Source organism: Mobula birostris, chromosome 1 (genome assembly GCF_030028105.1).
Source record: "Mobula birostris isolate sMobBir1 chromosome 1, sMobBir1.hap1, whole genome shotgun sequence".
Classification (NCBI taxonomy): Eukaryota; Metazoa; Chordata; class Chondrichthyes; order Myliobatiformes; family Myliobatidae; genus Mobula; species Mobula birostris.
In genome coordinates this window covers 149,019,368-149,036,825 of record NC_092370.1, presented here as the reverse complement: position 1 = coordinate 149,036,825, position 17,458 = coordinate 149,019,368, and the positions used below count along the sequence as shown (strand labels likewise).

General features: G+C 44.2%; 1 protein-coding gene across 4 annotated transcripts in view; it reads left to right on the top strand.

Annotated features, from left to right (window-relative positions):
- Window positions 1-17,458, top strand: part of znf106a (zinc finger protein 106a) — a 125,801-nt gene that overhangs the window by 36,470 nt on the left and 71,873 nt on the right. For 3 of the 4 annotated variants that reach the window (XM_072263466.1, XM_072263455.1, XM_072263482.1), the window contains exons 3-5: window positions 4,782-4,866; window positions 7,265-7,326; window positions 17,084-17,284. In XM_072263466.1, coding sequence (XP_072119567.1) covers window positions 4,813-4,866; window positions 7,265-7,326; window positions 17,084-17,284 — 317 coding nt within the window. In that variant the 5' untranslated portion in view covers window positions 4,782-4,812. The remainder of the gene's footprint in view (window positions 1-4,781; window positions 4,867-7,264; window positions 7,327-17,083; window positions 17,285-17,458) is intronic. The other variant, XM_072263475.1, reaches the window with a different exon arrangement.

Genomic DNA, 17,458 nt, shown 5'->3' with positions numbered 1-17,458 from the left:
TGTGGAATGCTCTGCCTCAGAAGGTAGTGGAGGCCAATTCTCTGGATGCTTTCAAGAAAGAGTTAGATAGAGCTCTTAATGATAGCGGAGTCAAGGGATATGGGGAGAAGGCAGGAACGGGTACTGATTGTGGATGATCAGCCATGATCAAAGTGAATGGTGGTGCTGGCTTAAAGGGCCAAATGGCCTACTCCTGCACTTATTGTCTATTGTCACCCATGACCCAATCGGCCATCATGGAAATCGGGACATGACAGCCTGGAGCATGTGCACAGCCAGCCTCAGCAGCAACACCCATGACAGATCTAACTGACACCCATCAATAAGAGGTAATTAAATCTTACTGTAATGACGTACTTCGAGACACCCATGAATCCCTTTGCTGCAGTCAAAAGACAGCGGTGACTATATCACATCCATTTCGGAGAGCACCAACCACATCATCAAGAATAATCAGCGTCCTTTGGTGTTAGTGCTTCATATCTTCTATCCAGCATTAGGGTAAAAAAAAAATGGTCAGCCTAATCATGCCGCATGGAAAGGGAAGGGGGACATTATGATCAAGAGGTGATGCCAAATGTCGTCAGGAAGCGGCAAGGAGAGGGAGAGAACAAGAATCAGATGAGGCTAGGGCTGCGCAACTCCAGGATCAAAGAGTCAGGACAAAAAAAGATGAGAGAAGAAAAGACAGAGGAGGAGGGGCATGCACGTCTCCAGGATCAGAGACAAACAACAAACAGCAGAAGAGCTGAAGAGACAGGGGATGAAAAGGCTGCACGTCTCCAGAATGACAATAACAGGCACAGAAGGAGGAGAGAGGAAGAGACAAAGGAGCTGAGAAATGCACGTCTCCAGGATCAGTGACAAAGAAACTGATGAAGAGACGGGGGATGAAAGGTCTGCGCATCTGCAGAATGACAATGAGAGGTACAAGGGTGGCAGATAAACTAGAAATGATGCCATCAAAAGTGTCCTTCGTTAAACGAGGAGGAGCTATATTTGCTTTGCTATGCATTGTTCTTCTTTAACAAACTGAGGTTTTCTACTTCAGTTTCCAAAGCAAAGCAATACCAATAGCATTCAGGAAAATTTAATGTTCATTCTGGCCACATCAGACTGCACTACCCTTCTCTCAAAGGATGCCCTAATGGGTCACCCCGTTGTCTAGTTCTTTATATAACTGAAACAACTTTTAGTATCCTGCTTTATATTGTTGGTGAGTTTGCCCTCATATTTCATCTTTTCCCTTCTTATAGCTTTTTTAGTTGCCTTTTGTTGGATCTTAAAAATTTTCCAATCATCCAAATTCCCATTTATTTTTGCTACCTTATATGCCCTTTCCTTGGCTTTTTTGCAATCCTTACCTTCCCTTGTCAGCCATGGTTGCCTAGCCCTGCCATTTGAGAACAACTTCTCCTGTGGGACATATCTATCCTGAACCTTGTGAACTATTCCCAGAACCTTCAGCCCCCTTTATTGTGTGATCAGCCCTGCCAGTATCCCCTACAATCCAGCTGGGAAGCTCCTCTCTTATGTCTCTGTAATTCCCTTTATAACATTGCGACACTGATCCATGTGATTTGTGCTTCTCCCTCTCAAATTTCAGTATGATTTCAGTCATATTCTGATCACTGTCTCCTAAGGATTCCTTTACTTTAAGCTCCTTAATAAGGGAGGGAACGTCGACTCAGACCATGAGAGGTCTGCATCGGGCATTTTCACGCCTTACAAGGCACAGATTGGAAGTCTATGTGGGGTGCCACTCCTCGCACAGACTAGAGCAATGTGTGATTAAGTGCCTTGCTCAAGGGCACAAACACACTGCCACAGTTGAGGCTCGAACTAGCGACCTTGAGATAACTAGACGAACACCTTAACCACTTGGCCACATGCCCAACACATCCCTAATAAGATCTGGGTTATTACAGAACACCCAATCTAAGATGGCCTTCCCTCGAGTTGGCTCAAGCACAAGCTGCTCTAAAAACCAGTCTCGTAGGTATTCAACTAATTCCCTCTCTTGAGATCTGACACAAACCTGATTTTCCCAATCTCCTTGCATATTGAACACCAACATCAGACCCAAAACCCCCAACCCCTCTCTCACAAAACATAACAGATTCATCCACACAGAAAAACACCGTCAGACACCAACATCAGACCCCAAAGCCCCAGCCCCTCTCTCACAAGACATACCAGACTCACCCATACAGAAAAACACCAGCAAACATCAGACCCCAAACCCCCAACCGTACTCTCAGAAAGCAGAACAGACACAACAACACAGAAAAACACTAACAAACACCCTCATTAGACCCCAAACCCCATTCCCTCTCTCACAAAACATAACAGGTTCACCAGCATGTATAAACACCATCAAACACCAACATCAAACCCCAAACCCCAACCCCTCTCTCACAAAACGGAACAGATTCAACCACACAGATAAACACCATCAAACACCAACACACATCAAAGTTGCTGGTGAACGCAGCAGGCCAGGCAGCATCTCTAGGAAGAGGTACAGTCGACGTTTCGGGCCGAGAGAAGGGTCTCGGCCCGAAACGTCAACTGTACCTCTTCCTAGAGGTGCTGCCTGGCCTGCTGCGTTCACCAGCAACTTTGATGTGTGTTGCTTGAATTTCCAGCATCTGCAGAATTCCTCATGTTTGCGTTTTTAAACAAACATCAACATCAGACACCGAACCACCAACCCTCCTCTCTCACAAAACATGACATATTCACCCATACAGAAAAATACCACGAAACATCAGACCCCAAACCCCCAACCCCTCTCTCTCAAAACATAACAGATTCATCCACACAGAAAAACACTGGCAAACGCCAACATCAGACCCCAAACCCCCAACCCCTCTTTCACAAAACATAATAGATTTCACCCATACTGAAAAACACCCACAAACATCAGACCCCAAACCTCCAACCCCTTGCTCACACAAAACAAAACAGACTCACCAACACAGAAAAACACCAACAAACATCAACATCAGACTCCAAACCCCCAACCTTCCTCTCACAAAACACAACATGTTCACCCACACAGAAAAACACCAACAAACATCAGACTCCAAATCCCCAACATATTCTCCACTGCCAATCAGCAAAAAGAAAGAAAACAATGAAAACTGAAGAAGACCAATATAAAATACAGTCTAATAATCACGTAAATCTCAGAATATCGAAAATATCCTTCCGTCAACTTTTAAAGAGAATGGCCGCACGAACTTAGTCGTGTGAAGATTAGTGGTCAGGCTGGGATCGAACGCAAATGCCTCTGACCCGGCTACCGACCCCGTGGACCTCTATATTAACCTCAATGGTGAATCTTCTTCGGTGCTTTTAAATGGAGTCATTCATGACTCCATGCTCTGTCTCTGATCTAATGTGGCTTCTTTAGATCCCTGTCTCTGGTCTTCTCCATGAGGCAGTTCTCCGGACTCAGCAGAGCACTAATCATTCAATCTAATTCCAAACTGCACATCACAGGCTTCAACAGTTTCCGTAACACTGTGAAAACAAAAAGAACAAGCAGGAGACGTAGAGAAAGTGAAATAATTAAAGAGATTTGCTGTCTGGAAAAAGTCACCCGAGGAATTGTTGTTCACTGATGTCATTTCAAAGGTCATTTATAAATTAGCTGATAACACAACTATTGTTGGCAGAATTTCAGATGGTGTTGAGATACAGTAGTGAGATAGATCAGCTGATTGAGTGGTGTCACAACAACAACCCTTGCACTCAGCATCAGTAAGATCAAGATTGTGGAGTTGAAAAGGGAGAGGTTGCAGGAACACACACTGGTCCTCATCGCGGGATCAGCAGTGGAAAGGCTGAGCAGTTTCAAGTTCCTGGGTGTCAACATCTTTGAAGATCTATCCTGGGCCCAACATATTGATGAAGTTACAAAGAAGGAAATGGCAGTGGCTATATCTCATTAGGAGTTTGAGGAGACATGATATGTCACCACTTGCAAATTTTTACAGGTGTAGGGTGAAGAGCATACTAGCTGATTGCATCACCCTCTGGTATGGAGGGGCCACTGCACAGGATCGGAGAATACTGCAGAATGTTATAAACTCAGTCAGCTCCATCGTGGGCACCAGTCTCCCCATCTTCAAAATGTGATGCCTCAGAAAGGTGGCATCCATCACCTGGGACATGCTCTCATCTCCAATGAGGAGACTGAAGGCACACACTCAACATTTTAGGACCAGCTGTTCCTCTCTGCTATCATATTTCTAAATGGATAGTGAAACCACATACATTTATTTTTGCTCTTGTTTTATGCTCATGTATTTTTTAAATTGCTGTTTATAGTTTTTTTAATCATTATGCATTGCAGTTTACTGATGCTGCACAGCCACAAATTTCATAATGTATGCTAGTGATATCAACATTGATTCTGGATTTGATTTTCTCCAGAAAGTTTTGTGGGATTGAAATTGAAGCCCGGTTTTGAGAGGATGTTGAAAATGATCAGAGAATTGACAGAGGATGCCAAGTAAATATTATTTCTCAAGGGAAAAGGAAGTGAGAACAGCATTTATAGAGGATTATTAATTTGCAGATCTCTTAATGTGTTCTAGAGGTTTTTATGTTTTTCTCTCTTTAAATCATTTAATATATAGCAACTTTATTAAGGCATATGAATGAAAATTTTGGTGGACTCTGTTTTAAAAAAGAATTTGAGTTGGTGCAGGTCACATTGTTCATGCAAGGCTCTTAACCTGCAACTTCACAGTTTGTTTTCTTATTCCTAGGTGTAGATGAACAGCTGTTCAGTCCTCCATCATGGGAAGAGAGAGGAAATGCATTTTGTGTAACATCATTTACAGTTCCAAAAGGGTAATTTTCAAACAGTCTCTTCACAACTCTCTTTCTAAAGATCTATTGTTGTTTCCATCCAGCTCTGGGATATTTTTTCTGTGGATAAAAAAGTTATATCTGGTGATTAAAAGTCACGGAAATAGGCCCTAAGGCCCAACAGGTCCATGCTGACCATGATTTCTGTTTGAGTTGATCCCATATGCCTTCCTTTAGCCCATATCCCTGAATTGTTCCTATCCATGTACTTGTTTCAGAGACTTTTACCTGCCTCAATCACTTTCTCTGGCAGCTCATTCCATGTGCGTACTGACCTTGCCCTTCAGGTTTCTGTTAATCTCCCCTTTCACCTTAAACTGATGTCCAAGAGTTCTTGATTCCTGAACCTGGAACAAGACTGTGCACATTCACCCTATTTATAACCCTCATGATTTATACACATCTACAAGGCCACCCTTCATTTTTCTCTGCTCCAGAAAGGTTCCAGGATGTTCACAGCAACATTCTTGCAAATCTTCCAGCTTAATTGCATTTTTACTTGTAGTAGGGTGAGCAAAACTGAATGCAATATTCCAAGAGTGGCCTAACCAACATCTTGTACATCTGCGGCGTAACATCCCAGCTTCTATACTGTGTCATTTCTAATGAAGGGTCGGGTACCAAAACCTTTCTTCACCATCCTGTCTATTTGTGATGCCACTTTTAGGGAACTCTGTCCCTCTGTTCTGCAGTGCTCCCCACCCCCAGGGCCCTAATTTAATTGTTCATAGTGATTGAGGAAGAAGTCCAGCCAAATTGGGGTGCCTTTTTGTGGTGGGGGGTGTGCTTGCAAGTGTGAAAAGTAATTCTGACTTTTGTATAGTTTGGTGATGTAAGTTTGTATTTTCACGTTTGTGAAATGTGCACAACTTGGAGATGCATGGAATGAAGATGCAGCACAGAAGTCTCTGAACACAAAATAATCTGCAGATGCTGGGATCGTGTGTCCTGATGAAGGGTTCCGGCCCGAAACGTCGACTTATCGTTTCCACGGATGCTGCCCGACCTGCTGAGTTCCTCCAGCGTGTTGTGACAGAAGTCTCTGAGTACCCAAGTGAATGGGACAGTGGCAAATGGAGTTTAATGCTGATCAAATATGAAGGATAGCATACTAAAGGAAAAAAATATGATGTGTTTTCAATAAATAACTAAAGAGATGACTCAACTCAACATGCATAACCAACGCTGGAGTGCTTTCTTACGACTTGAATGCTGAACTACAAAGCAGAAGCACTAGATTCAAGTTAGATGAAGTCATCAAACCACCTCATGGATTAGTTGGATTCCCAACACATTTAGGCATTGGAGTTGATTTACATAATGGCCACAAAGCTGTCTTTTGTTGTGTGTGATGTGAAGAAAATAGAGGTACTTGGGCCTCTCAAGCTGTGTTAGGGGACTATTATGCAGTGAAGTGTAGGAGACAAAATAATTACAACAAGGATCTAGCCTAAATTAATAAACAACAAACTTACCTTAAAATTGAAATAAAATCTTTCTCTGAGACTAATCCATCTAAGGCCCTGATCCCAAATACAGGCCCTAATCCTTACCATACCTCAGGAAACACTAACAATTGTTAAGATAAGGTTGTGTTCAGTTACCTTTTGATGTGGTATCAGGCTTTAAATTTGGAAATCCTCAGCCTTCAGCCAGAAACCACTGCTTTCAGTTGGATTGTCTTAAAGCAGATGTGCCAAAACTGTGAACTTTCTAACGTGCACTTCAGCAATTTGAAATTATGACACCTAGAAGGCCGGTTATTTCCTGAGCGTGAGAACTCCAATCTTACAGTTTCTCCTGTCACTCCTTTCCCAAACTGCTAGAGCTAGCATTGGTGAGGTTCTGTTCTTTATCTCTGAGTGTAGAATTGCTGGACCTAGCATTGATGAGTTTCTAGTCTTTATCTGTCAGTATAGAATTTGCGTGCCAGCTGAATAACAACCTTGCTCATTTCCAAGGTCTGGATATTGCTGGAAAGGCTAGTGTTTACAGTCCATTGCTCACTGGCCTTGAGAACGGAGTGGTGAACTGCATCCTTCAGCAGCCGTGGTCTGTCAAGGTGCTTTCCCAGTGCTGTGGGTTGCTTTTATGGGAGTTTCTGGAGAGTTTGTGTTTTTCATGGGTTATCAGAACTACAGTATTCCAGAGATGGTTACAGGATAGTGAACAGGCTACTTTTTTTCCTCGCTGTAGTTGAACTAAATGTAGTGATTCCCAGTTGAGATGTTAACTCATTGACCAGGAGTCAATGTCAAATCAATTGGGGTCAGATTTTTGTTCCTATCCTGTCCATAAACATTTCTTCTTCCAAAAGTGATTCTGTCCATAATTAAAAACAAGCAAAAATATAACAATTGCCTTTGTGTGTTTATTGTAGGAGATGGGTGAACACATGAGGAGTATGCTGCACCACAGGGAACTGGAGAATCTCAAAGGAAGGTAAATACTTAATGTTGCAGACTGTTGCTTCTGTAATACACTGTGTGGGGGAAAACTAAGTGTCTTGAGCAGAGGATTTCTGTCTGTAAGCACAGAATAATGATACAAACATAGAAGGAGGCCATTTGGCCCTCTGCCTATGCTGGTTGTATACCCCCATTCTACACCCTTTTACACTGATGTCCTCAGCTAATTTACTCATTTACCAGTGGGATAGTTTTCTTCTGTCTACTCCATGAAAGCCTTCCATTTGACAGTTTCAATTAGTACATTTTTGTTATAATTTTTACATTCCATTTTTTTCTCTTACTGGCAGCTTCCTGGTAGTTAGCGCTGCCCCTTTCCTGAGGCTTTGGCATCTTACCGATGTCCAGAATGGTCCGTTGTCTTAGCTGAGGTCAAACTCATGATCCATGAAGCTTCATTACAACCATCTTGCTGTCGTATTCTGTGCCTCTGCTTATCAACATAAGTAACCAGATTTTTTGTTTACCTCAAGAAAATCTGCTGATGCTGGAAATCCAAGCAACACACACTAAATGCTGGAGGACCTCAGTAGGCCAGGCAGCATGTATGGAAAAGAGTAAACAATAATTTTTCCTTCGACTCCTCCCACTTCCTCCAACTTCCTCCAACTTAAGGTGTAGCTATGGGCAATTGCATGCCTTTTTGCTTGCTAGTGGAACAGTCTGTGTTCCAAGCCGACACTGGTATCACTCCCCAACTTTTCCTACATTACATCAATGACTATATAGGTGCTGCTTTCTGTATCCACTTCATCAACTTTGTCCTTCCACCCGGCCCTCAAATTTACCTAGACTATTTTCAACACCTCCCTCTCCTTTCTCGATCTCTCTGGCTCTATCTGTGGAGACAGTTTATCTGCTCACAGCTACCTGGACTTTACCACTTTCCACCCCGTCACTTGTAAAACATAGAAAGCCTACAGCACAGTACAGGCCCTCCAGCCCACAAAGGCTGTGTCGAATATGTCCTTACCCTAGAACTACCTAGGCTTATCCATAGGCCTCTATTTTTCTAAGTTCCATGTACCTATCCAGGAGTCTCTTAAAAGACCCTATCGTTTCCGCCTCCACCACCGCTGCCGGCAGCCCATTCCACGCACTCACCACTCTCTGTGTAAAAAAAAAAAAAGCAACTTACCCCTGATATCTCCTCTATACCTACTTCCAAGCACCTTAAAACTATGCCTTCTCATGCTAGCCATTTCAGCCCTGGGAAAAAGCCTCTGACTATCCACAGGATCAATGCCTCTCATCATCTTATATACCTCTATCAGGTCACCACTCATCCTCCGTCGCTCCAAGGAGAAAAGGCTGAGTACACTCAACCTGTTTTCATAAGGCATGCTCCCCAATCCAGGCAGCATCCTTGTAAATCTTCTCTGCACCTTTTCTATGGTTTCCACGTCCTTCCTGTAGTGAAGCGACCAGAATTGAGCACAGTACTCCAAGTGGGGTCTGAGTCGACCTGAGCAGCAGCTTTGAGTGTCTTATGGACTCAGAACCCAAGATCCCTCTGATCCTCCACACTGCCAAGAGCCTTACTATTAATGCTATATTCTGCCATCATATTTGACCTACCAAAATGAGCCACCTCACACTTACCTGGATTGAACTCCATCTGCCACTTCTCAGCCCAGTTTTGCATCCTCAATGTGCCGCTGTAACCTCTGACAGCCCTCCACACTATCCACAATACCCCCAACCTTTATGTCATCAGCAAATTTACTAACCCATCCCTCCACTTCCTCATCCAGGTCATTTACAAAAATCATGAAGAGTAGGAGTCCCAGAACAGAACCCTGAAGCACACCACTGGTTACCAACCTCCATGCAGAATATGACCCATCTACAACTACTCTTTGCCAGTTCTGGATCCACAAAGCAATGTCCCTTTGGATCCCAAGCCTCCTTATTTTCTCAATAAGCCTTGCATGGGGTACCTTATCAAATGCCTTGCTGAAATCCATGTGCACTACATCTACTGCTCTACCTCCTTAGAACACCTGGAGAATAAAGGTGCATATGTAAGGGTCCTTTTCATTGACTACAGCTCTGCCTTTAATACAATCATTCCAAATAAACTTGATTCCTAAGCTCCGGAACCTGGACTCAGATCTGCAGCTGGATCTTCAACTTCCTCACAGACTGGACCCAGGCTGTAAAAATAGGGGACAAGCTCTCCTCTACAATCACTCTGAGCACCGGTGCCCCACAAGGCTGTGTACTCAGCCCCCTGCTGTACTCACTGTACACCCATGATTGTGTAGCCAAGTTTCCATCAAACTCAATATATAAGTTTGCTGATGACACCACAATTATAGACCGTATCTCAGGTAATGATGAGTTTGAGTACAGAGAGGAAATTAAGAACCTGGTGGCATGGTGCGAAGACAATAACCTATCCCTCAACGTCAGCAAGACGAAGGAATTGGTTGTTGACGTCAGAAAGAGTAGTGGACCGCACAACCCCATTTACATCGATGGTGCGCAAGTGGAACAGGTCAAAAGCTTTAAGTTCCTCGGGGTCAGTATCATAAATGACCTGACTTGGTCCAACCAAGCAGAGTCCACTGCCAAGAAGGCCCACCAGCGCCTTTACTTCCTGAGAAAGCTAAAGAAATTTGGCCTGTCCCCTAAAAGCCTCACTAATTTTTTTAGATGCACTGTAGAAAGCATTCTTCTAGGGTGCATCACAACCTGGTACGGAAGTTGTCCTGACAGAAGAAGCTGCAGAAGATCGTGAACACAGCCCAGCACATCACACAAACCTATCTTCTGTCCTTGGACTCACTTTACACCGCACGCTGTCAGAGCAGTGCTGCCAGGATAATCAAGGACACGACCCACCCAGCCAAAACACTTTTCGTCCCTCTTCCGTCCGGGAGAAGGCTCAGGAGCTTGAAGACTTGTACGGCCAGATTTGGGAACAGCTTCTTTCCAACTCTGATAAGACTGCTGAACGGATCCTGACCCTGATCTGGGCCGTACCGTCCAAATATCCGGACCTGCCTCCCGGTTTTTTTGCACTACCTTACTTTGCATTTTCTATTTATGATTTGTAATTTAAATTTTTAATATTTACTATCGATTTGTACTCCAGGGAGCAGGAAGCGCAGAATCAAATATCGCTGCGATGATTGTACGTTCTAGTATCAATTGTTTGGCGACAATAAAGTAATAAAGTACCTTCATCAATATGTTTAGTTATGTTCTCAAAAAGTTCAATCAGGCTCGTAAGGCATAACCTGCCTTTGAAAATGCCATACCCTCCTTTCAATTCCTCCGTCTTCACGGCATCTGCTCTTAAGATGAGGTTTTTCATTCCAGAAAAAACGTGATTATTCCAGAAATAACAGAAATAAAGCCCCTTCTAAAAAAGGGGGCTTTCCTTCCTCCAACATCAACGCTGCCTTTACCTTTTCATACACATCTGCCTTCACCCCATCTTTCTACTACCCCACCAGGGATAGGATTCCTCTTGTCCTCACCTACCACCCCAGTAGCCCCTGCGTCAGCACATAATTCCACATAACTTCTGGCATCTCCAACAGGATCCCACCACCAAGCACATCTTTCCCTCCTTTCCACTTTCTGTGTGGAGCGCTCTCTACTTGACTTCATTGTATATTCGTCCCTCCCCACTGATCTCCCTCCTGGCACTTGCCCTCACAATTGGAACAAGTGCTACACCTGCCCCAACACCACCTCCCTCACTACCGTTCAGGGCCCCAAACAGTCCTTACAGCTGAAGTGACACTTCACCTGTGAGTCTGGGGTTATCTACTGTATCTTGTACTCCCAGTGTGACCTTCTGTATTTCGGTGAGACCATACGTAGACTGAGAGACCACTTCGCTGAACAGATTCTACCAGAAAAAACGGGGTCTCCCAGTGGCCACTGCTTCAATTCTACTTCCCATTCCCATTCCAATATGTCAAACTATGGCCTCCTCTACTGTCACAATGAGACCACACTCAGGTTGGAGGAGCAACACCTTATATTCCAGCCGGCAGCCTCCAACCTGACGGTATGAACATCGATTTTGATTTCTCAACCTTCCAGTAGTTGCCCCCCCCCATGCCTATTCCCATTTTCCCCTCTCACCTTATCTCCTTACTTGCCCATCACCTTCCTCCTGGTGGTCTTCCCCCTTCCCTTTCTTCCATGTATCCTCTCCTATCAGATTCCCCCTTTCCAACCCTTAACCTCTTCCATCTGTTTGCTTCCCAGCTCTTTACTTCACCCCTCTCCCTCTTCTGGTTTCACCTGTCATCTACCACCTTGCACTTCTTCCTCTCCTCCCCACCCACATTCTTGCTCTAACTTCTCGTCTTTTTTTCCTTTTCTGATGAAGGGTCTTGGCCGGAAATGTCAACTGTTTACTCTTTTCCATAGGTGCTGCCTGGCCTGCTGAGTTCCTCCTGCAGTTTGCCTGTGTTGTTTGATTGCCCTGATCCATCCTTTGAGAGCTGTCTGGAAAACCTCCATTGGTGGCTTCCTGAGGTGTCTTTTGCAACTGGGTGATCTCTAACTTTGGCTTATTTTACTGTCCTGATTGTGATCCTACTTGGACTTGAGTAATGATGAAGTCCCTGTAAATTTGTCCTGATACAGGATTTTGTGAGCAATTCCTTCTCCCCACATCACAGACTCTGCTGATCCCACTCAGTTCCTCCAGCTGACTGTTTGTTACCCTTGACTTGTACCCAATTGGGAGACAAGTTCCAAAGGTTCCTTCATCATCACTGAGTCAATTGTGAAACTCCCTCTTTAACAGTGTTGTGAGTATACCCACACTTCAAAGACTGCAGTGGTTCAAGAAGGCAGCCTTCTCAAGAGCAATTAGTATTTCTTTTTTTAAAAATTTAACATGTGGTGCAGAACAGTCCCTTCTAGCCTTTCGAGCCACACCACCCAGCAATTTGCAATGACCCACTTATGGGTACGTCTTTGGACTGCAGGAAGAAACTGGAGCATTTGGAGGAAACCCACATGTATGTGGGAAAGAACGTGCTTGCAGAGGACAACAGAATTGAACTCTGAACTCCAAATGCCCTCAGCTGTAATAGCTTCATTCTATCTGCTATTCAATGAGCAATTAGCCTGCAAAGCCCACATTCCTTGGATCCCAGAGAAAGCTGGCAAATTGGATCCAAAGTTGACTTGGATTATGATGTCTGGGCAATGGTGGAGAGTTGCTTTTGTGATTAGATGGCCCGTGACCAGTTGTGTATCACAGAGATGGGTGCTCGGACCCTTATTGTCTGCGATACACATTCAGCACATTAAGGGTTTGCATGTGAATACAGAGGATATAGTTATTAATTGTTTGATGACTTAAATATTAGTTGTGCTGTTGATAGTGAAGAGGATAGCATTTAGACTAAAAGTTCAAGAAGTACATTTATTATCTAAGGGCATGTATGTCACCATATACAATCCAGAGATTAATTTTCTTGTGGGTATTTTCAATAAATCCATAATAGAATAATGACCACAATAGAATCGGTAAAAGACCACAGCAGCTTGGACATTCAACCAGTGTGCTAAAGGCATCAAACTGTGCAAATACAGAAAGCTCCTAAATATGCAATGTGCTATTTATAGTAATTTGTGATAATTAATATGTAAAACAAGACAGTCAACAAATACAATTGTAGCAGCATGAATTAATCAATCTGATGGCCTGGTGGAGGAAGCTGTCCCAGAGCCTGTTGGTCCTCGCTTTTGTGCTGCTGCACACCTGTCTTTGTAAATGTCCTGAATAGTGGGAAGTTCCCATCTACAAATCCACTGGGCTGTCTGCACCACTCTCTGCAGAGTCCTGCGATTGAGGGAAGTACAATTCCTATACTAGGCAGTGATGCAGCCAGTTAGGATGCTCTCAATTGTGCCCCTGTAGAAAGTGCTTAGAATTTGGGGGCCCATACCATACCTCCTCAGCCGTCTGAGGTGAAAGAGACTTTTTCTGCACACAGCATGTACAGACCATGTGAGATCCCCGGTGATGTGTATGCCGAGGAACTTAAAGCTGTTCATCCTCGCAACCCCATTGATGTCAATAGGAGTTAGCCTGCCTCCATTCCTCCTGTAGTCCACAACCAGCTCCTTTGTTTTTGCGACATTGAGGGAGAGGTTGTTTTCTTGACACCACTGTGTCAGGGTGATGACTTCTTCCCTGTAGGCTGCCTCATCATCTTTCGAGATTAGGTCAATCTGTAAATATAGAGAGCATGAATTGAAAGGCCCTTGAAAGTGAATTCACGGGTTGTGGGAACATTTCAGTGATGGGCAAGTGAAGCAGAGTGAAGTTATCTCCTCTGGTTCAGGAGCCTGATGTTGAGGGGTAATAATTGTTCCTGAACCTGGTTGTGTGAGTCCCGAGGCTCCTGTACCTTCTTCCTGGTAGCAGCAGTGGAAGAGAGCAGAATCTGGGGGGGGGGGGGGGGGTGCGGGGTGGGATTGTTGGGTGGTTCTTGATGACAGATGCTGCTTTCCTGTGTCAGCACTCCATGTAGACGTGCTCAGTGGTGGGGAGTGCTTTACCCATGATGGACTGGGTTGTATTCACTACTTCTGTAGGATTTTCCATTCAAGGACATTGGTGTTTGCATACCATGGTGATGCAGCCAGTTAATATGCTCTCCACCACACATCCATAGAAGTTTGTCAAAGTTCTACATGTCATGCTGAATCTCAGCAAACTGCTAAGGAAGTAGAAGCACTGCATTGTTTTCTTCATAATTGCACTTGCGTGCTGAGCCCAGGAGAAGTTCTTGGAGATGATAATACAATACTAACTGTCCTCCTCTGTTTCTCTAATGAGGACTGGCTCGTGGACCTCTGGTTTCCTCCTCCTGAAATCAAAAATCAGCTTCTTGGTCTTGCTAACATTGAGTAAGTTGTTCTGGCATCACTCCGCTAGATTTTCAGTCTCCCGTCTGTATGCTTTGATTTGGCCAGCTACAGTGGTGTCATCAGCAAACTTGAACATGGCATTGTTACATGGCTTAGCTACACAGTCACAGTGTAAGCGAGTAGAGCAGGGGGCTAAGCATACATCCCTGTAGTGTTCCTGTACTAATGGAGATTATGGAGGAGATGTTGCCAATTTAAACTCTCTGGGGTCTGCAAGTGAGGAAATAGAGGATCCAATTGCACAGGGAGGTACCGAGGCCAGGATCTTGGGGCTTATTGATTAGATTTGAGGGAATGATGGTATTGAATGCTGAGTTGTAGTCAATAAAGAGCATTCTGATGTATGTATCTTTGCTGTCCAGAACTTCCAGGGTTGTGGGAAGAACCACCAGGCATCTGTTGTGAACTTGTTGCACCAGAAGGCAAATTGGAGCAGATGCAAATCGCTTCTCGTGCTTCATCAGCAGCCTCTCAGAATACTTCACTGCCTATGCAGGTGCTACTGGATGATGATCATTGAGGCAGGTTACCACATTTGTTTTAGGCACTGGTATATGTGAAGCCTGCCTGAAGCAAATAGATACCTCAGACTGCCAAAGCAGTTAAAGATTTTAGTGATCACTCTAGCCAGTTGCTCAGCACAGGGCTTTAGTACTTGGCCAGGTACCACGTTTGAGCCGGATGCTTTTTGTGGGCTTCCCACAGGGTCTTTTGGGGGCTGTGGGAGTTGTGATGGTTCCTCCAAGTTCTGATAGTCAATGCGAGCATAGAAGTCATTGAGCTCATCTGAAAGCGAAGCCCTGTTGTTACCTTTGTTTCTTGATTTTATTTTATAAGAGGTGTTAGTATTCAAGCCCTGTCAGAACTGTCGAGCACCCTTTGTTGATTCAAGTTTAGTCTAGAATTTCCACTTCACTCGTGAGATGCATTTCCGGAAAGTTACTTCTTGTAACTTTCTTGGTCACTAGACTTGAATGCCTTTGAACTGGCCCTCAGCAGATTGTGGATTTCATGTTTCATCCAGGGTTCTGATTGGGGAAAGCTCTGCCTGTATGCAGGCAGAAGGACAGCCCGGGACCCAGTCTGGGCATAGAACAGCAGGCATTCCTAACCTTAGTGGTCTAGTGTGTTGGGAGCTCTGGTGCTACAGGTTATATGCTGAAGAGGTGAAACTGCTCGGTTAGGAAAATTTGTAAGAAATGGCAAAAGGAACGTTTTACTGGTAGGTGCAAGGTGATGCATTTTGAGAGTAATATAGAGATAGGGTTCTGCAGATTATTGAGGAACAGAGGGATCACAATGTGCAAATCCAGTTATTCCTGACGGTGGCAACTTATTGGTGAACTAGGGATAGGGGGGATAAAATTATAGGAGTGTGGAGTTGGATTGGCTGCTGTTGGAACACTGTGTACAGTTCTGGGCACCACACTATCAGAAGGATGTGATTGTACTGGAGAGAGTGCAGAGGAGATTCCTCAGGATGTGACTTGGGGTGGAGTTTTTCAGTTACAGGGGGACACTGGGCAGTTTGGGTATGTTTTCCTTTGAGTAGGGGCAATTGAGGGTGAAATCTGACTGAGGGATACAAGATTATGAGAGGCATAGATAGTGTAAGCGGTAAGAAACCTTTTTTCCCGTGGCAGGGGTATCTAAAGCAATTGGTCGAGTTTTAGAACGTGGACGTAGAGGTTCTATTATTTATTTTTATTGAGAGAAATTCTGTTTATTCATTTCCATAGACGCTCCCTGACATGACGAGTTCCTCCAGCATTTTGTGTGTGTGTTGCTTTGGATTTACAGCACCTGCAGAATATCTCATGTTTATCATATTCCCATGTTTGTTTTGTGTTTTAAACAACCTGGATATATTAAGCTCTATCCCCTCGTCCAGATTCTTGGTTCAGTGGGGACCTCTGAACCAGTCAGTCAGTGTGAGGAAGATGGCTCGTGCCCATTGCTTGTTGGTCTATTAACTAATTGTCAATCTGTGGGAGTTTAGTGGGGCCTGTCAGAGTTTTGAAAAATCCAAAAGCAGCATGTTCCCGCTCACCTATTCTGTTAGTTACACCTCAAAGCACTCCAGTAGATTCATTAAATATAACTTATTCTTGTTGAGAGAGGAATGTTTGGAATTGCTTATATAATCTGAGCTGTCAGCTATTTTCCACATAGAATTCCAATGAATGATATCCCTGTAAACCACTTAAGGCAGCACAAGTGAGCTCTTTATGGAAGGAAACACATGGGATGCAACAGATGTTAAGTTAACTCTGCAACAACTGCTGTCTTGGTGTATAAGATCAGCAACAGAAAATGAAAGCTGTCGTGTCTCCAAATAAAGCAGTGTTTCATGGAACACATCCTGACAGCTGTCACAAGATCCACCCTTTTGAGATTCCGATCAGCACTGCTAAACTGGGCTGGCTGTTACAGGCCTGCAATTGGTGGCAACTCCCTGTTGTCAGAATTAGCATGAGATGTGATTAAATAAAGAAGTTGTTGCCAGGGCTGCCACACACCACCTGACTTAACATTATCCGCTGTGATTGCCTCTGAAGCATGTGTTTGGGTCCGAGGTGACTTTCACTTCTCTGTTCCAAGTTGAGTGAGTGCACTGACCTCAGGGCAGGGGAAGATGGCAGAAACATGGGCTGCCACAGCCATCGGCAATAAATGTTAAGTTAAAGGAACCGGGGATGGTGTAACCACCCCTGAACACCTGCACTTCCCTCTCCCTGTCCCTGCTGAACGTGAGCCCCCTCTAAAATGCCTGTCAGCACAGTACAAACCACACCGTTTCCCTGTTTCAATAGGGACTGCAAACATGAGTGCCGAGTTTGCAGGGTGACTGTGGTGGGTCTCTCGGCTTATGCCAAACACATCTCCAGCCAGCATCATAAAGAGAATGTGGAGACCCAGGAGGGTGAAGAGAACCGCAAGGATGATGGTAAAGAAGAAGAATACTTTGACAAGGAGCTTATTCAACTGATTGGGCAGCGGAAAGAGCAAACAAGGTAAGATGTCTGATTGCTTAGAAATAAACAGGAATTATTTGCAGTAAAAGGCTGGGTCTGGGTGATTGAGAAAGAGACTTACTGAAATATTGTTGGAGGATGTTGTCGCATCCCCTTTAAAGTGGGATTTGAAAAGGGGCAGTGGACTTAAATGTAGATTCGTAAAGAGGAAAT